This window comes from Manis pentadactyla, chromosome 5, assembly GCF_030020395.1.
Source record: "Manis pentadactyla isolate mManPen7 chromosome 5, mManPen7.hap1, whole genome shotgun sequence".
NCBI lineage: Eukaryota > Metazoa > Chordata > Mammalia > Pholidota > Manidae > Manis > Manis pentadactyla.
The window spans coordinates 165,111,060-165,130,394 of NC_080023.1; the positions used below are offsets into that span (position 1 = coordinate 165,111,060).

The window sequence follows — 19,335 nt, forward strand, 5'->3', positions numbered from 1 at the left end:
TAAGGTGATCAGGGAAGCCATCTCTGAAGAGGTGCCATTTGCCTGGAGTCAGCTGATGAAGAGTGGGAGGAGGGGCATTTCAGGCAGAGGGAGCAGCACAGACAAAGGCTTTGAGATGGGAACTGGGAGGCCTGGGTGGCTGGGGTGTAGCAACCAAGTGGGCAAGTAAAAAGATCAGCAGAAACCAGGTCAGGCAGGATCTGGAGGCCATGGTAAAGAATTTGGACCTCCTCCCCCAACCAAAGCCATCTCTTATTACAGACATCAGAGCCCAAGGGGCTGAGGAGACCTCAGGACTTGTCTAGGAATCAGGATCAGCGAAGTTAGTATGTGGCTTTAATCAGATCATAAGAACTTCTCTCTACTTGCCAGCTCACCCTCTGTTTGCTGGCTCTCAGGTTTTCTCCATTTCTGGTTGGATTCTTTTCTGAGTTTCTTAGTTCCCTTTCCTAAGTCCCAACCCAACTGTGCTGAGCTGAAGGGAAGTATTTTTGTCCACAGTTGGGCCTGGTAGTCCTAGCTGGAGAGTTGGGTCATTTGGTGGAGATGGGCAATACCCAGGTGGTACAGGAATGAGCAGATGGATCCTGATAGGTCCCTTCAGCCTCATCCCTTCATAGTCTCACATTCACTCTACACTCACTTGTTCAGCCTCCAGCATGTGCCTGGGCTCTGTGTGGGCATCAGCTACACAGATCTCCCTCTCCAGGAATCAAGTCAGGTCTGAGGCATGGCCCAGTCCAAAGGGTATTGCGTGGGAGTGGCCTGGAATTAAGCCAGCAGGTTTTATGAGCCCTGCATCCTAAATGGGAGCCGGCTACTTTCCCTCCCAGGCTTACTGAAGGGGCCCGAACTGGCCCTACACTCCTAGCCGAAACCTCAATTTCCACTTCCTTGCCCAAATAATAATCCTGGGGATGGAGGGGTTCTTCGGTTTTATTGAGGAGAATAGTGTTTATGGTGGAAGACAATTCCCTCCCTCTCTTTAACTGTGAGTCCCTCACGGAGATTGAGGGGTGACTGCAAGGAGGGGGTTGTGGGGTGCAATAGGGGTCTACTTGGTAGTGGACTTGCTGACACCCCTGTGCCTATCTGAGCAGGGAAGAAGGGTGGTGGAGCGGCTGACCAGGAGTCATGTGGACCCCTCAGCAATGAGCCAGGCTTTCCGGTATGCCTCCCAAGCAGGCTGACTGCTGACAAGAGGTCCCACCAGGCGCAGGAACCCAGGTGGCAGGGCAAGGTAGGAGAGCTCAAGCCTGAGCTGGGTGCCCCTGTCAGAGAACTCGGCAGTGGAGTTGCGTCCAAGAAACTTACGCATGTGCCCCATGAGAAAGCATATATGGACACTTGCCACTGGGTTAGCCAGGGAAGCAAGGTCAACCAACAGGGAGAAGGCTATTGCAGAGGGCTGTTCCCACTCCCTCCTTCCCCTTCAATAGAGGGGAGGGTGCTGGGGTGTGTCTCCCAACCAGCCATGCTGGCCACCCCCAAACCCAACCTTTTAGCCAAGCAGGTAAGGTCCTGGCTCAAGGCAACCCTTGAGTTAGGGAGAAGATAAAATGAGATTTAAATTGAGTTTGAGAACAGAGCTTTCAAGGATGGAGGTTTAACAACAGAAAGTGATCAAAAGTAATGCAATCTGCCCAAGAGGTCGTTCAGAGATGGAAAAGGGAGATTTGATGCAGTATGGCTGAGGGCAGAGATTAGGGGGGAAAGCTTCATTATTATGCCCCTCCCAGGTGAGTCACCTCAGTACACTGGTTCCACAAGCAAACAGAATAATTGATATACAGGGTGGCAGGGCTGGTGTTTTGCTTTGGCAAGAAGCCGCAGGGTTCTGAGAGGGCATGGGGAGCTAGGTGTGCACATCCCAGGCTGGCTGTTGGAGAGGGCTCTCCCAAGAAGGGGCACCTGAGCTAAGCCTGGAAGGATGAGAAGGAGTTGTCTGATGAAAAGGGAAGTAGAGACAGGCTTTTCAGGCAGAGGTGATAGCACAGTCTGGGGCAGCAAGTTGAAGGCAGGAATGATGGTTAGAGATACAGGCCAGGAAACCCATGGCCTTGAGGCCCTGTGAGCTTAAAGAGTGAAGGCTCTGGGGACTTGCTTCAAACCTGGAAGCAACATGTTCAGGTTTGACCATTAGAACCATCTGGTCACCAGATTCTGGCAGTGCTGCGAACTTGACTTCCAGAAACACTTCTAACCCATTCACCCTGGCCTTGTGGGGCCCCCTACCTCCTTCAAAGGCCATTTCCTCTGAGTCCAAAATCCTCAGTCCCCACTCTTTTCAATGTCCTTTGCCCTACTCCCTCATGGAATCCTTCAAAGTTCCCTTCTTTGTTGGGACTCTGAAATATTGCCACCCTCCCCATAAATAATCATCTCTCTTTCCTCCTCCAGCATACTCTTCTCAGCCCAAGAAGATTCTATGCCTTCTCTGGGCCTGTGCCCGCCAACACATGTCTCCTTGGGATGTGCATATACTAAAATATCTTCCCTTTATCTTATCTGGTCTTCACCCCATGGGGCAATCCAAAGGCTACTATTTATTCTTTCACACATTAATTTAAGCTGCTTTAATTGCTGCTATGATAGGTTTTATATAATATAATTAATGTTTTAATTCTGTGTACTTGCTTCCCAAGGCAGTTTCGTGAAGGGACCAATTTTGGAATCAAGCAAATAAAGAATAACTAATGGCTGAAGTTATCATAGCAACGCCCTCCCCACCCTACCCCACCAGGCCTTTTAACTGTGCTTGTTTTTTCAAAGTGGGTTAAGAAGGGAAAAAGATATCTTAATGTTCTCTTCATCCTGAGCATGTTTTGGTGGCTTTCATTAAGCCCCCTGGACCTGGGTTTCAAGTGTTCCTGCCCTACTGGTGTTTGACCACCAGCTTAAGGTCTGTGTTGCACCTCTGCCCCCATCTTTCCTGATGGAAGCTGGGCTTACAATAAGAAGTGCCACCTGCACACTTATTTATTCATTTAGCAAACTTGTCTTGGTATCCTATTATGTGCACAGGACTGGGATAGATTCAGTCCTGCCCTCAAGGAGCCCACAATTCAATGGTGCCAGGCAGATGGAATTATAGTCCCTCATGCTAATGATGTGGGAACACAGGGAGGGGCTAAGGTAGGGTAGAGTATCTACCTCTGTCTCAGAGAATTAGGAGGGAGCTTAACTGAGGAGGAGGCAAACCTTAAACTGGTTCCAGAATGGAGCAGGAAGGAAAAGGAAGACACAGTAAGACAAACAATTGTGTGTTTGGAAAATGGGGAGGAGGCAAGCATGGCTGCAGCTAGTGTTCATGGGAGGACATGGCTGGGTGTGCTGTGGGGAGAGTGGGAGAGGCTGAGTGGAAAAGGGCTTGCTGTGCCAGGAGGAGTTTGAGCCCGGCACAGGAAGCCCAAAGAGGTTTTGCAGCAGGGAGGTGCCCTGGTCAGATCACATGTGGGGGTTACACAGAGAACTGTAACAGTATGAACAATGAGAGAGGGAGAGAGAGGTGGAGAGGAGGAGGGAGTTGCCTGGTACCCAGTAGGGGCTCATTAAGCACTAAGTGAATGAGTGAGGCTGTGGGAACAAACCAGGTGAAATGTGATGAGCCTCTGAATTAGGCTAGTGACTGAGGTGATGAGAAAAAGGGGATGGACTCCAGAGGCAGAAGCCACAGGCTTGCAAATGTGTCTTTGCCGCAGAAGCCAGGAGGGTGTGGTCAGCAGTCTGGCCTATCCCATCCTCCCTGATCTGTGCAGTCTGGCCTTTTGGCCTGGCCCAGTAGTTCAGAGCTTGGAGGGTCACCACCCCAACCACTGTCTAGGTGAGGGTTTCACTGGGGAAAAATTGAGGCTCAAAGGAACTCAGCTCATGAGAGGCAGAGCCTAGACTAGAACACAAATGTTTCGTGCTGCAGGGCAGAGAGTGTTGACACTAGTGCAAGAACGGCTTGGAGAGCCGGTATCCTGGGAAACGCAGGCACTGAGGTGTGTCTGTTTCTGCAGAAAGAGGGTCCTGAGTTTCCTAAGATTCTCAAGGGGTCCTACGATCTCAAGGAAGGCTGATCTACTCTAAGTGCCTGTAAGGCGCCAGATGGGAACTGGGACGGAACAGAATCTGGTGGCATCGCATGGATGCACGGATGGATGGATTGCTGCACCCACACGAGGGAATTTCCTTTGAAAGACAGCGAAACTAAGCTGGAAACTTTTCCTTGAAACGCCTCCCCAGCCCTCCTCCGCACACCCGGCTGTGGCCTTCCCGTTTTCTGGGATGGGGGAACTTCCTTTGGCCTCTCCATCTGCGGTGGGGACGCTTTCGGTTCTGCCGCGATTCCCGGAGGCGGCGAGGGAGAACCGTGCGGGTCCCTGTGGCGTCTTTCCCGCGCCGTGGGGATCCCTCTTCCCTGCCTCGGCCCCCCGGGAAGCCGCTGGCTCCTTGCCCTCTTCAGGTTGGCCTTCGTAGTCCTAGGGGCGAGGTGGAAGGGCTCTCCCTGGGACCACCCCCAAGCGCGCCCCTCGACTCCCAGGGGAATTAGGCTTCTGGGAATGTCCTGTGGAAATCCCGGAGCGTCGCGTCGCCGGGAGCCCTGCCCCGCAGCCAGGCAGGCCGCGATTGGTTCCAGAAGACCCCGCCCCTTCCCTGGGCGGGGTCACGGGCCGAGGCAGGGGCGTCTCCGCAGGCCCTGTCCCAGGGCCCCTGCTCCCGCCGTCGGGTTCTCACCTCGCCATGGTTCGCCTGCCTCTGCAGTGTCTCTTCTGGGCCTGCTCTTTGACCGCGGTGAGTTGTTTCTGCTCCGACCCAACGGGGGAGTTGGAGATTTGAGAGTGGGGAATGGGAAGAGAAGCAATATTTTGGGAAAAGACCTTTCCTGGCTGATTTTGGGGGACAGGAGGGTGGGTGGAAGGTGGGTAAGGTACTCGGGGTCCTGGCTGAATGAGGCCGGCTGCCTCTCTCCTCCCGAGTTGGGGTCCCCGGTAGCCCACAGAGGGCGCATAGCGGGGGCACTGAAAGAAAAGTGATTGGACTGCCCGGATGGGGTTGGGATTTGGGGAGCCTCAAGCCTTTATTTGGTCAAAAGGCTGGTGTCTGGGTTTGCCACAGAGACTGGCCACAGAGACGGGTGAAGGGTTTCGAAGCGGGAAGGGGGGCCGGCCAAGGGAAGGGGCGGGCCTGGCCGATTTCCTGTACCTTTCCCATTGTGGACAGAAACCAGCTTTTCTGAGTGGTTATCATCTCCTTGCCAGCTGGGCCTGCCCTCTTCCAGGGGTAGCCAGGGGTAGGTGCAGAGGCTCAGGTACTTCTTTGAGAGGGCAAGGAACTTTTAACACTGCCACCCCACCCCCAAATCCTGGGTGAGCCAACCTAGGAGGACTACCCAGGTTTGGGTGTCTGCCTCCTGAGTCTATGATATAGGGGACTCCTGGGGGAGATGAACAGTTCGTGTGACCCAAGAAAGGGTTAAGAGAAGAGGGGTTTCTCCAGGCACCAGAGGGCTCAGATATGCCCAACCAAGCATGTCTCCGGGAGTTTCAGAAGCCCACACTTGACTCACTTTTTGTTTAAATTATTTTTGTAGTTCCTCATTCTGGAGGCTGGGAATCCCCCCAAGTACCTGACCCTCTCATCCCAGCCCCTCTGGCCTCTCCCTACTTTTAAGGGCTGTAGTTTTTGTCATGAACTCTAGGCGGGAATGACCCATGGGGTGGGGGTTGTTGATAGCAAGGGAAGAAGAGGGTTGGGGAAGCTCTTTGGTCCCAGAACTTTCATTTTCACTCTAAGCAATGAATGTTTGGGGAAGGGAGGCAGAAAGAGAAAGGAGCTGGGGACAGGTGTGGGAGTGGGGGAAGAGGCCTCTTGGGACGCAGGGTGAAGGGTAGTCTGGGCTTCTTAAGGGCATAATCCCAATTTCGGTTCCAGGTAGAGCCTGAGCTGTGACAACAATAGGGACAATTTATTGAGAGTTTCCTGTGTCAGGCACAGAGCAAAATGCTTTACAAGTATTCTCAGTCTGATTTCTCTCCCCCGTTATACAGATGAGCAAACTGAGGCTCAGAGAGAGCCTCAAATGTCTTGCCGAAATTCTCAGATGGAACCTGGGTATGAATTTACATCTGTCTGATTCCTGAGCCTGCCTGCCCAAGCCTTAGTCCTGAGCTTTGGGTCAGAAGGATGGGCGCTATGGAATGTAACCGGAGCTGGGGAATTGACAAACTTTCAGAGGGGAACTGTATTTCTCACATGCTTGAAAATGGCATAAAAGACTTTCATTGCTTTGGGAATGTGGTGGGAAGGTCCACAGCGTTGCAGGGAAGACTTTTATAGGATGGTGTGTTGTTTTGTGGGGCGGTAGCAGCACCTTTTCTACTTCCTTCCCCATTTGGGGACAGATGCATTTTGCCCACCAGGCTGAATGGGAGCTGACAATTAGGTAGGATCCTGTTGAGCCAACCAGTTAGCTAGGGTGCTCATCATCCAAGCAGAAGCTCACATATGTGTGACAATTCAAACTGCCATTTTATGAGCACCTACTATGTTCTAGATATCGTGCCAGACCATATACATATATTCTTTCTTATCTAAAATGACCTAATCTCTGGGGGCTTTTGAAAAGTGTCACCCTTGGACAAGGTATAAGGACTCATCCCTTGCCTGCCCCAATGGCAGGTATTAGTCCCATTTTAGAGATGTGGCAATTGAGGTTAAGAGAAGCAAAACAGCAGGCAAGTGCTACAAAGTCGAGACTGGAGCCGCAAGCTGTTTGTCAAACATGTGTTCTTTTCACTGGCTGTTCCCAAAGAACAGGATGATTTTAAGGCCCACGTGAACACAGAACGAAATGTCATAGATTCCGTTTAAATTCTTTTCATTTTTTCCACAGAGGAAGCCTTGGGAGTTAGAATATCGTTAATATCTCTGTTTGCTAATCCTTCTTTTTAAATAAAAATCAAGAGTAGTCCTGGGGTGGAGGGCTGTCAGCATGCAAAGCAACTAGCTGGGGTTTGATAACATTGTTTTGTTCCTGTTGAATTTATTTTTAGGGTTACCTTTTATTTATGAGAAGTGATACTAGTTCTTTTCTCAAGGCAATGATATAAGGTTTACAAATGAATGTATTTAAGTTAACGAGAAGTAATTAATAGCATGGGTGGTGCCTGGATGTAGCAAAAATAGTGCTGGTGTGAGCTAAGTTAATGGACAGAGGGAGTACTACGATCTGAGTTTTCATTTGGATGCTATTACTGTGTGACCCTGGCAGGTGACCCAGTCTCCTTGGTCCTTAGCCTCACCATCTGTAAAGCAAAAGAGTTGGATTTCATTCTTGCAGATTCACAATCCTGGCATTTCAGGAGGGAGGGGCTGAAGAGAGAAAACATGATGAAACTTGGAGGGGGAAGGGACTGAGGAGCAGAAGAACAGAAGGAACAGCCCAGATGGTAAATGTAGCTCCAGCCAGACGAAGACCAGGACTCCGGGGAAGGCACTAGTGTCCTCATGTGCTTTGGGTCTTTGGGAAGAGGACAGACTCAGGAGTCAAGCCAAAAGGAAGATCTGTTTAGTTCAGAGAATATGGTGAGGTTCCAGAACAACTGCTTTGTGAAATACCAGAATGATTTTCGGGGTGCTTTTATGATCTTATCCGTTGGCAGTTTAGTTAAACAAATACACCAAGTAATATTCAGGCTTCATTTTTCTGCTTTGCACTTCCACTTAAGTTCTAACCTCTGTCCTTGGCCGACTTTCACCTTCTTGCCAAGGAGACTATAGGAGAGATATCAAGATCCCTTCAAACTGCCCAATTCTGTTTTTAGGTCCACCCAGAACCACCCACTGCATGCAGAGAAAACCAATACCTAACAAAGAGTCAGTGCTGTAATTTGTGCCGGCCAGGTGAGATGCCAACCCTCTTGCCCCATAGAGGGCCCCTTCTTGGTTTGCTGGCAAATGCACATCCTGTGTGTCAACTATAAACTCCAGTCTTAAATGGCCCCTGGCATTTCCCATCCCTGCCCTGCTGTCAGAAATGTTCTGGGTTTCCTCTCTATCCAGGACTACGGTTCCTAGCTCTTCCATGGCCCCAACTAGACTATGAAGGCTAGAAGGGTCCAAGATGGTCATCTTTGAATCCCCTGCCTTAAAGCCCAGCCTAGTCAGTTTTTGATGAGTGTCTGACTCATTGAGCTTGCTGGAGCTGCCCATTTCCTGATGTTTTCCAGGAGAGAAATTGGTGAATGACTGCACGAAGATCACCGACACAGAATGCCTCCCTTGCAGTAAAGGCGAATTCCTAGACACCTGGAACAGAGAGACACACTGTCACCAGCACAAATACTGTGACCCCAGTGCGTGAGCTGCTGGGGAAGGGGCGCTTGGAGCTGGGCTGATAATTCTAGCTCATTCCTGACAATGCAGTCATTACTTTTTACAGTCAGGGTCTGTTCCGATTGGCTGGCGTCTGGGTTGTATTGGTGGTTAAATTATTTTATTTCCATCCGCACCTGGAAGAGGGTCTAAGAAAAAAAGAGCAGGAAGTGGGAAGAGTGGGGCCCTGGGCATGGCCAGTAAAAGGTTCCCATCTTCCCTGTGCATCTCTGCTCAGACCTAGGGCTACAAGTTCAGATGGAGGGCACTTTGCAGACGGACACCATTTGCACATGTGATGAAGGCCACCACTGTACCAGCAATGCCTGTGAGAGTTGCACCCTGCACAGCATGTGCCCCCCTGGCCTGGGGGTCAAACAGATGGGTAAGTGGCCTGTCCAGCAATCAGCTCTAAAGGCAGGAGAGAGGAGATGAGAGCCAAAGACGAGGGGCCAGGCAGTGGGCACTTAGCCTTGAAGGCGGAGGGACCAGCCTACATCAGTATCTCTGCTAGAACGAGCAGGAAATGGATGCCAGGAAATGGGCATCTGCCTTGGGAGGGCAGGGGGGAAGCCTTCCTCGGGGCCGCAGTAGTTAGGGGTGCTGTGTGCTGGAGAAGAGTGCTTAAAGCAGGAAGCTCTTCCTGTCCCACCTGCCCACTGGTTTCCCTGAGAGCCAGACCAGTGGTCCACTGTGATGATTAACGCCTCCTCCTCCCTCCCAGCTACAGGGGTTTCTGATACCATCTGCGAACCCTGCCCAGTCGGCTACTTCTCCAATATATCATCTACTTTTGAAAAGTGTCACCCTTGGACAAGGTATAAGGACTCATCCCTTGCCTGCCCCAAGAAGGGCATGGGACCTACTTCCATTCTATCTGGCCACCTGTCCTTCAGTCCCTGCTTCCCATGTCCACACACACTGTGCACTTGTAGAACTTTGGGAGTGACCTGGCTGCCCACATGGACGCTTCTCAGCATTTTTTTGCCTTATCTTTCTTGGTGGTAACAGACATAGTTCACCTCTTGATCTCTGTGAAGCTCTCTGGCACCATGACGCCCCTCTTGCTTTCTTTCTACTGTTTTTCTGTACCTCCTCCCTCCTTAATCGGTTTTCTAGGCCGTTGTTCTAGGCTCTACTCTCCAATCACTTTGCCCGCCTCCCATGGGCGATCTCACCCATATCCATGGCTTCAGCTATGCTCTCCCTCAGATGGCAAGAGGGCACATGGGACAGAAGGCACAAAGCGCCCATGGTGATGTTTCCCTTTCCCCTGTCCCTCAGTGACCCAGTTCTCCCTGGAAGCGGCCACTGTTCGCTCTGTGTCCTTCCAGAAATTCTATGTGCAAACAAACAAATACACACGCAAGCAAACACCCATGTTTTCTATGCAAATAGTAGCATCCTATATGTACTTTATTATTTGTTTAGTGTCTGCCTTTCTCCAGTATATTGCAAACTCCTTAGATGTAGACTTGGCCTTTTATTTTCTGCCACTGATGCATTCCTTATGCCTAGAACAATGTCTGATGCATAGTAGGTGCTCAGTAAATCTTTACCGATAAATATTGAATGATAGCTGGAGGCACCTCGGTGTCGTAGAATCAGAGCACCGGGTTCTAGCCTCACTGCAGCTTAGAAAGGGCATGATCCTCACCTGAGCCTCAGTGTCCTCATTTTGAAAATGGGAATGATCTTTATCTCACAAGGCTTGAGGAAAAGACATACGAGTGTTTTATAAACCCGTAAGCCCTCTTCTCATGTAAGCCTCTTCTCTTGTTATGTACTTTCTTTGAAACTCCTCTTTCTTTTTCCCATGTTAGATTTGTGTGTGTGTGTGATATCTTTCTCTGTCCTTCGTCCCCACTCCTGGGACCACCTTGCAGTAGGTCTTCATCATCTCTTATTTGGACTCCTGCAATAGCTTCCTGGCTGCGTACTTTTCTGTGATTTCTCCTCCTATGAGCCCTCTGGCCAACTGAGTCCTCTCACTACTTAAGTCCTCTGGTTGGATGTTGATGCAACTCACTAGCCGAATCCAGTCAAGACCTTCATGACCGATTTTCGGTGATCTGGTTCTAAAGACCAAACTCTCCGTAGTTCCCTAACACATCTGGCATGCCACCCACCTAATCCCCGTATCACATTGTCCTGCTTAGTTAGAGTGTACTGCTGCTCTACATTGTACACCCTTCAGGGCCCTCTCAGATCTTACTTCCCCGGGGAAGCTTTTCTGGACAACTTTTAAACCAGTTTCTCAACTGAGCAATTTTTCTTCCCAAGGGACATTTTGGTTGTAACAACTGGGGGACTTCTACTGGCACCTAGCAGGTAGAAGCCAGGGATTCTGCTAAACACCCTAAATACACAGGATGACCCCCATGACAGGGAATTATATGGCCCAAACATCAGGAGAGCCGAAGTTGAGAAGCCCTGCCTTACGCTGACCTCATCATCTTTCATTCCAGCCAATGTGGATTTGATCTCTTCTCTGAACCATTCCCATTTCACTTTAGCTTATATCACAAAACTTGGCACTCATTAGAGACCCTTCTATATTACTCCTCCAAGATATGTAATAATCTTTCCTCTGCACTCATGAGTTCCATAAGGACAGAGTCTGTGTCATTCCCATAATAACCAGTATAGGAGATTACACATAATATGTGCTCAATAAACCTGGACCTATTGGTTGTTGACTGTCACCCTCTGGGATTGGAAATTTATAGTTGGGAAAACTTAATGTCTCTTTCTTTCCCTGTGTGTGTGTGTGTGTGTGTGTGTGTGTGTGTGTGTATGCACACATGTATGAACACAGCTGTGAGATGAAAAACCTGGTGCAGCTACAGCCAGGGACTGACAAGACAGATGCCATCTGTGGTGAGTCCTGGTGAATGGGCCCTGGCAGCAAGCTAGGAAGGTGGGGAACTGAAGGGGGAGACTGAGGCACACAGAGACCCCCACCACCATCTGGTAGGTAGGGAAAGAGGGAGGGTAGGTGATGTGAGAGGAGGAGGCAGTATGGGGTTGTGACATCCCAGCTCTGCCACTAATCTGTGGAGCCCCGGGCAAGCCACTTTCTCTCTCTGAGCCTCAGTTTCTTCATCTGTAAAATGGGATGATAACAGCACCCCCTTTAGTGAGTTGGTATAAGTGCCTGGCATGGATTCTTGTACTTTGGAAGTACCCCATCCATGCTATTCTGCCACCCCTTGCTTCAGATACCTACATGGTGTGACACTGTTTCTTCTGAGGGCCTCAGTTTTGATTTTAGATTGAAGAGATTGGCTTATATCACAGGCTCAACTATAGGGACTAAGCAGGTCATGTTAATGAGTGAAAAAGGTCAGGGGTAAGAAAAATTCACTCTCTTTCTTTTTTTAAAAAAATTCACTTAACACCTGGCAGGGCTGGAACTGAAATGAGGTGATTGAGGCATTTGCCTTAGGCACAATATTTAAGGGGATGCCAGAAAAGTGCAGTAATCAAAGTAAATAATATTTTGATGCAATATTTAAAAATAAAATCAAACTTAGGGTAAAAAAATCCATAATGAACAAAATATCAAAATTTCAAGTAAAAACATCTGGCCCTGCACTTGCCTGACCGTGCCTCACTTGCCTCAGCCTAATCTTGGCCCTGATTCCAAGAAAACTTTATTTAAAAAACAGGCAGCTGGCCCACAGGCCATAGTTTGCTGATACAAATTTTCAAAACATGACATTAAATTAATGCTTATCTTGATTACTGAGTGTTTTGGTGTCTGCTTAAATTTTGTCCCTAGGGATGTAATGTATAGCATAAGGAATATAGTCAAAATATTGTAACAACTTGGTATGGTGATAGCTGGTACTTAGAATTATCATGTATATAAATGTTGAATCACTGTGTTGTACACCTGAAACTAATGTAATGTAATACTGTGTGTCAACTACCCTTCAATAAAAAATAATTATCTAAAAAAAAAAAAAAAAAAAAAAAAAAAAAAAATTTTGTCCCTAGGCAAGTGCCTCACTTGCCTCGCCCTGGTCCCTGCCCTGCCTCTTGGTCTTTCTTTCATTTTCCCCCTGGGAATAGAGAATTAGGTACAAGAAATCCTTTACTTTCCCCTCCATTCTTCTACAACAAAGGCAGCAAACAGTGCAGACACAAAGAATGCTGGACCTCAGCCTGGGGTAGAGAGTAGGGTGGGGTGGGGAGCATGGTAAGCCGGTGGAGACAGAACTCAGTTCTGGCCCATGGGTGCCAGGTGGGGCTGCTGGCCCACTGGGGCTGGATTGTCCAGATTTCTAAGAGAAACCAGATATCCAGATTTTAAATATGCAACCTCCCAATTTAAAAATGTTAGCAAATATTTCAAAGATATTTTTTCAAAATGTGCTGGCCACACTAAAGATATCTGCTGGCCACATTTCACCAGGACCACTTGTTTGAATCCTCTGACGTGGATGAGCTCTGACACTATGGAGGGCTTTAGAGTACGCAAGGCACACATCTTCACGCCTGGGGGTGCGGAGCCGCTGTAGCTGGACAGCCACTGCTGATGTCTTGGTTTCTCCAGGTTTCCGGGATCGGATGAGGGCTCTGGTGGTGATCCCCATTGCCATGGGGGTCCTGTTTGCTGTCCTGTTGGTGTCTGCCTGTATCGGTGAGTCACCACAAGGGGAGGTGATGGGGGAGGGAGGGAGAAGTGCATAGCTGTTTGCTGGTCTGGCCTCACCAATTCCCCTTCTCATTTTTTTTTTTCTCTCTCTAGGAAGGGTGGCCAAGAAGCCACAGAATAAGGTAGGTCCCCCCTGGGAACCAGCTCAGAGTTTTGTCAAAATGGAAAGAAAGATGGACTCATTGTTGTCTATATGGCAGTAAAACTGGTCCCACGTCTGCCCCCGTGGTCAGTGGGGTGACCGCAGTGGGGTGAATTGGCTTCTCTCGCCCCAGCCCGGTGTTCGCTCCCGGGTGCCATGCCTTCACTCTCTCATCTCCAGAGCCATCTCCCCATAGAGCTACCCTGGCACCACTGGCAAAGTCTGACATTTGCTGTTCTTTCCTGGTATTCAAGCCACGGGGAACATCTTTGGGCCTTGGTGTGGGGCCAATGGATGGGGGCTGAAGGGGCAACTCCTTGAACCCACTGGCTCCTACTCTGGAAGCTTCTTGACACCCTCGGTGTGGCCAGCAGGGGGCAGGAGGCACCCGTGGAATCAACACTGACCCTCAGTTTGGGAAAAGGGCTTTGGTGTGGGTGATCCCATCCTGATGGAAGGGGTCCTCAGAGGTGTTGGTGGGGGTAACCTCATGCTTTGGTGCCCCAGGCGCGGCACCCTAAATTTGTATGGCAGAGTCCTACGGAGACAACTTACGTAGAGGAAGTTCCTGTCCAAACCGACTCCAGTGGCCCCGTGCAGGAGACCTTACATGGATGCCAGCCCGTCACCCAGGAGGATGGCAAAGAGAGCCGCATCTCGGTGCAGGAGAGACAGTGAGGCTGTGTGTGCCTGGGAACATGGCAGCACGGGCAAATGGCCTGTGGCCGGAGAGCCTGGAGCTGCTACCCCTGTGGTAGCATGAGGGCGCAGGGCATGGCCCTCACCCGCCTGCACTCCTGCAGTTCAGAAACAGTTCATCTCAAAGAACTTTTCACCCAGCCCTGGAGCCCACTTGGTCTTCAAACTTACTTTTAAAGATGGAGGCAAAACTTTTCTGGGGGCCACATAGTAATACCACTGAACCCTCCAGCCCAGAAGTCCAGTGCCCAGAGATGTATCCTGGTGGTTTCTGTGCACATGGATATCCACTGCAACATTGCTTGTGATAGTGAACTATGGGGAGCCACTTAGCTGTCCGTCAACAGGAGAGTGGCTAAATAAAATTGTGATATATTTATACAATGGGATCTCAAAAATGCTGTTGTGGAAAAAACAAACAACGCAGGTTGCAGAATAATGGGTATGGAAACATTTCTTTAAAATCACATATTCCAAAACAATATGGTGTATCACCCAGTGGACATGTGCATAAACATAACATACACATATATATGTAGGCATACCAAGGGTTCTGAAGGCATCCATAGAAAACACACGTCCTGAAAGAGTTGTAATGTCTGGGTTAGGGAAGAAGGGTTGGTTAATGGAAGATATGACTTCTTTCTCCTAAAAGGAGAGAGTGAATTCATATAATGCTTGTATAATTAAAAAGTCATCGTAAAAAGAAAAATGGGGGTAGACAGCTGGGTGACATGAGCTGTTTAACTCGCTGTCAGACTCACAGAATTAGGGGTATTATTTCTGAGGTAAATAAGAATGTCCCCAGGCTCCTACCCCTCCAGGGTGGTTTTCGTGGAGTGCTCACATTTGGCATCAGGTTTACAAAAAAACGTGCTCTCCTCATTTTATTCCTGTTCACAAAAATGGGGCAGGCAGGGCCTGCATCCCTCCTTTAAGAGGTGAAAATGGAGGCCCAGAGAGGTGAGCTTGCCTGTGGTCACACAGCAGTTCCTGGTGGTGCCACTCGGAGCTCCCCGCTCTTGGTCCTGTGCTGCTTCTCCTGGACGTGTCTGTTGTCTGGAACCTACTCCTTCCTGGGGTGCTCCTGGGCCTGCCACCTCCTCCTGACCTCCCAACTGCTACAGGAACTGCTGCTCCTTGGTCAGATGGTGCCCCCCTCCGCCCCGCCACAAGCAGTATCTTAGGATAAAAATAAACCACCCCGTTCTCTTTTTCTGCTGTGCCAACTGAGGGGGAGCCTAGCCAGGAGGAGCAGCAGATGGAGTGAGAGCAGAGGGAAGGGGAGGGGAGGGAGGTTGGAGGACAGGAGGAGGAGGGAGCAAGAGCCATGCAAAGCCCCTGTACAAAGATTCAAGGTGAAGATGAGGCCAAGTTGCTTTAACTCAGGGATCTCAACCTTTGTCCCCAAAAAGAAACTATTTTTGAGGGTAGGGGTGGAGGGTTTGTTTCCAGTGGAGGCTGTGAGGGCAGCTAGGAGCCAGGACAGGGGCACCTGGCTTGGCAGCCTTCCCAAAAGAGCCTCAGGAACCATTTGGATACACCAGATGGAGAAGTGTGGTTTAGATAGTGGAGCCCAGTGGTGGGGAAGGGGAACTTGGGGGTCTCACCCTATCCTCTACCTAGAGTCCAAATGCTAGTATAGGTCACTTCTGTTATTGGCAGTATGGTGGCAAGAGATAAAAGACCCATCTCTGCCCCTATTATCTGTGTAACCTTGGGTGGGCCACTTTCATCTCTTAGTGCCTCAGTTTCCTCATCTGGCAAATGGAGTCAATACCCATAGCAGATACTATTGATACATCCTTCATTTTCTCCCAGGTTAGAGGGTCTTAATCTTGAGCATGTATCAGAACTACTAATAAGACTTGTTAAAAGACAGATTGCTGGGCCCTACCACCCGTGTTTCCAATTGTAGGTCTGGGATGGAACTCAAGAATTTCCAACACGTGTTCCAGGTGATGCCATGCTGCTGGTCCAGGGACCGCACTTTGAGAATGACTGCTTGTGGCATTCATTTTTCTAGAGAATCAGTCAGTTTCCTATTGTAAGCACTTGGACACTTGCCTTGGGGCTTTCCCTGGTTCCAAAAACATGCTTTGTGCTGGTGGGGGGCAGGTGAGATGTACCTGCAGGAGTTAGTGCTCCAGAATATTCTCAACCAACTAGGAATGAAAGTTGGAGGATAAATGCCCCAGCTCCCTTGCCCTTGGGATGAACAAATCTGAAGTGTGGTCCACACTGTCTCCTTGGTGCCTTAACAGGGTGAAGCCCCAGCTGCCCCGCTCTGTTGGTGTCCTCCTCTTCCCTGCCTCACTTACTCACTGGTGCTTCTTGAATTCAATTCCTGAATAAACTACGTCCATTCCTTCTTTGTCACAGGCTGCTTCTGAGAGAAGTTCCCCTAGAGCCAGCAGAGCTCACACATAAGAAGGACACTTTGTGCATCTCAGTGTCCCTGACAAAGGGAAGGATTGCTATTCTTGGCAGCTGTAGCAAGTTCTGGATTCTAATGGAGCTTAGCCAGGAACTTTCTGTGACCTTGGGAAAATTACTGTCTGGTTCTGGACACTTTTCTCCCAGGTGTGGGATGAAGGGCTGGGGCCCTAGGAATTTTAAGGGTTCCTCCAATTCTAAAAAGTGAAGACAACCCAATATAGGGGTATAGGGGTCCACTCTGACCTGTGGATGGAGGGGGTGGGTGTGAGTCATTTATCAGCCAGAAGGTGGCGCCAAGGTAACATCCAAGACCCTGGCCGCAGGCTTTTGCCAACTCACACCACATTCCCACCCTTACTTCTGAGGCCTTTTCTCTGCCTCCGGTCTGAGCCTCCTACAACTTCTATTCTGCCTCTTCATCTGTTCCCCACGCCTCCCTCTTCACTGTTGCCTTCATTTCACAAGCATCGCTTGCATTCCTACTGTGGCCTCATCCTGAGCTTCGGTTGTATGCAGTGACAGTACTTAGTGGATCGAGTGCTCACTATGTGCTAGGCACAGGCTCAGAACTCTGCATGCAATGTTTTAGTCTGTAGGACAGCCCTACATAAGGCACAATCTCTTCTAACAGCCATCTTACAGATGACGCTCAGAGGCTAAATGACTTGCCAGCTTCTGAAGAGTTAGAATTAGGATTTGGATCTAACCAGGCTGACCCAAAAGCCTGTGGTTTTTACCTGTTCAGCGAGTAGGGAAGCAGACACATGGTAACACACCATTAAAAGACAGTGTGGCTTCCAGGACAGAGGGAAAACTCAGAGCAGAGAAGCTGACCTGCAGGGCAGAGGTTGCAAACTCGCCGGCGTAGGAGCTGGAGAGGGACGCAGGCCCGGTCAGGAGTCAGGATGGCAGAGACTCTGACAAAGTGGAGACGCTCTGCCTCTCCGTGGGCGTAGCATCTATCAGTCCTTCCGGTGGTTGCCCTGCAGGGGTGAGGGTTGTGTACTGCTGGGAATCCACATTCCCACGTGAAATCTCCCAATGTTTAAGCACTACCAGTTGCAGTTTTTTAAAAAAGATCCCAAGAAAGCATGTCTCAGAGGGTTGGGACTGAAAGACGGGGAGCTTCATGGTGGCCAACCGTTTCGTTTCATTTATAGGGAAACTGAGGCCTTGGGAGGGTCTGGAGCTGAGTGAGGAGTGTGTCAAAGGCAAGTTGTCTCCTTTCTTGGCACCCCAGCCTAGAGGCTGGAGAGAGCCCCCTGGGTGCTTAGGCTCCACCCTGCCACCTGGTTACTGGAGAGGCACTGAAGCTCTCGGACTGAAGGAGTTACCCTGGGACTGGGACTGGGCTGGGTGCTGATGTCCCCTTAATTCTATGACACCTCCCTCCCACCCCCCACCTGGTCCCAGCCACCCCCAGGCATGCACATACCCTTCCCTTAAAGCCGTCAGGGCCGTGCAGAGGATTCCTGGGGCAGCAGAAGTTATTAAAGACTCTGCCTGGAAGGATTTTTCTCCCCCAGAGTGATTCCGGCACAGAAAATCACAAACCCACCTCCAGGGGTAGGGAGATACGGTTTTAATTCTTAAAAAAGAAAAAAAAACCACCCACGCTGTGGGCCTGGAGTCTGGGGGGCGGGGAAGCTCCTCGGAGAGGCCCCTCTGGGCCCTGGAGCCCCTGTCAGGGGGCCGATGGGCTCTGGGAGGGACTCAGCAAGATCAGCTGCAGACGGGCCAGTGGGCGGGAGACTGGGGGTGGGGAGCTGCTCCTCTACTCCTCACCCCCAGTCCCTTGGGCTCCCTGCTTCTCTCCCTTCTGGCTGGCACATCCTGCTGGGCCTTGGCACCCAGCTAGTTCCTTGCAGCTCCTCCCTGCAGGACCCCCTCCTTGCGTTCTGCCTTGCTCCTTGACCAACCACCTCTTTTCCCTTCTCCCAGCCATTCCTTCTCACCCTTGTTCTCTTCTGAACCAGTGTGACTGTTTTGGTAATTACAGAAGTCATACCTGTGCATCACACACACCCCAGCCAAGCAGTAAACAGGAAAATAAGACCACCTGTAAGCCTCCCCACCACCCCCGCCAACCACCAGTTACGGGTTCTTCCAGACTTGTTTCCTGTGCCAAAAATATTTCTTAAACTAGAGCTATTAATACATACATTTTTGTGTAAGCAGCCTTCTTTGATTAGCAGTATATAGCAGACGACTCTCCATGCCAATAAATATAGATGGACAACATGCTTTTTAATTGCTGCATAGGATTCCATTGTACAGTTGGAGGCTGATTCATGTAAGGGCTCCATACTGATGGACTTTCAGGTGGCTTCTCTCTTTGCTTTTCTTCTTCTTGGGTCCCTTCCTGCCTTCTCTACTTTTCCTGCTTTTTCTCTGTATGCTCCTCTCCCATCTCCTGGTTTCAGTCCACCTCTTTCCCCCTCCCCTCTGCTCCTGCCTTCATCCCCAGCACCCCACCTTGAGGTTCTCCTCTCCTCTCCTCTCTACTCCCTCCACACCGCTGGCCCAGTGGAGGGGCTTGGGGGAAGTCTGTCTTTAACACCCATTCCCTGTGTCAGACATGTGCCATCTCATTAGTGCGCCTGTGCCCCCAAGTGAGGCAGGCAGGAGCCACGGTGGCAAGAGGCCTAATTGAATGTAACTAATTATTCACTCCCTTAAATGGGCCTGGGAGGGATGGAATTACTCACTCTGAACTGGGGAGACAGGGAACTGGCCGGCTGGCAAACAAATCCCAGGGCCTGTGGAGCCAGCTCTCCTTGGAATACTAATTAGGCGGGAATGTTTGCTGGGATAAAATCAGGATTGGAGCTGCCCCTCCTGTCCCCCTCCCACCCAGGAAGCCAGGGGTCCAGAGGAGAATCTGTGTGTGAATCTTACTGGAGGCCTGCTCCCACCCTGGACCCCAGGGAAGGGATAGTATTGGAGGGACAGGGAAATGAAATGCGGGGCCTGCAGCCTGAGGAAGGCAGGGTGCTAATGTTTAATATGGAGAGAGGCAGGGGGGCCCAGG

General features: G+C 50.1%; 1 protein-coding gene across 3 annotated transcripts; it reads left to right on the top strand.

The window, feature by feature from the left end:
- Positions 1 to 4,532: 4,532 nt before the first annotated feature.
- On the top strand, positions 4,533 to 14,249 carry CD40 (CD40 molecule). 3 transcript variants are annotated; one of them, XM_036902116.2, is made up of 9 exons: positions 4,626 to 4,779; positions 7,812 to 7,890; positions 8,217 to 8,342; positions 8,600 to 8,746; positions 9,086 to 9,179; positions 11,180 to 11,241; positions 12,923 to 13,009; positions 13,118 to 13,146; positions 13,674 to 14,249. In XM_036902116.2, the coding sequence occupies exons 1-9, from the start codon at positions 4,729 to 4,731 to the stop codon at positions 13,842 to 13,844; spliced, it is 846 nt and encodes a 281-aa protein (XP_036758011.2). In that variant the 5' UTR covers positions 4,626 to 4,728; the 3' UTR covers positions 13,845 to 14,249. The 3 variants fall into 3 exon arrangements, with proteins under 3 accessions (XP_036758009.2, XP_036758010.2, XP_036758011.2); XM_036902114.2 differs by lacking the exon at positions 7,812 to 7,890 and having other exon boundaries at positions 4,533 to 4,779; XM_036902115.2 differs by lacking the exon at positions 7,812 to 7,890 and having other exon boundaries at positions 4,533 to 4,779; positions 13,701 to 14,249.
- The last annotated feature ends 5,086 nt before the right edge of the window (positions 14,250 to 19,335 follow it).

Coding starts and splice junctions, on each gene's coding strand:
- CD40 (XM_036902114.2), top strand. CDS start 4,548: ATGTCCTGTGGAAATCCCGGAGCGTCGCGTCGCCGGGAGCCCTGCCCC. Junction 8,747..9,085: donor CCTGGGGGTCAAACAGATGG/GTAAGTGGCCTG, acceptor CCTCCCTCCCAG/CTACAGGGGTTTCTGATACC. Junction 11,242..12,922: donor CAAGACAGATGCCATCTGTG/GTGAGTCCTGGT, acceptor TGGTTTCTCCAG/GTTTCCGGGATCGGATGAGG.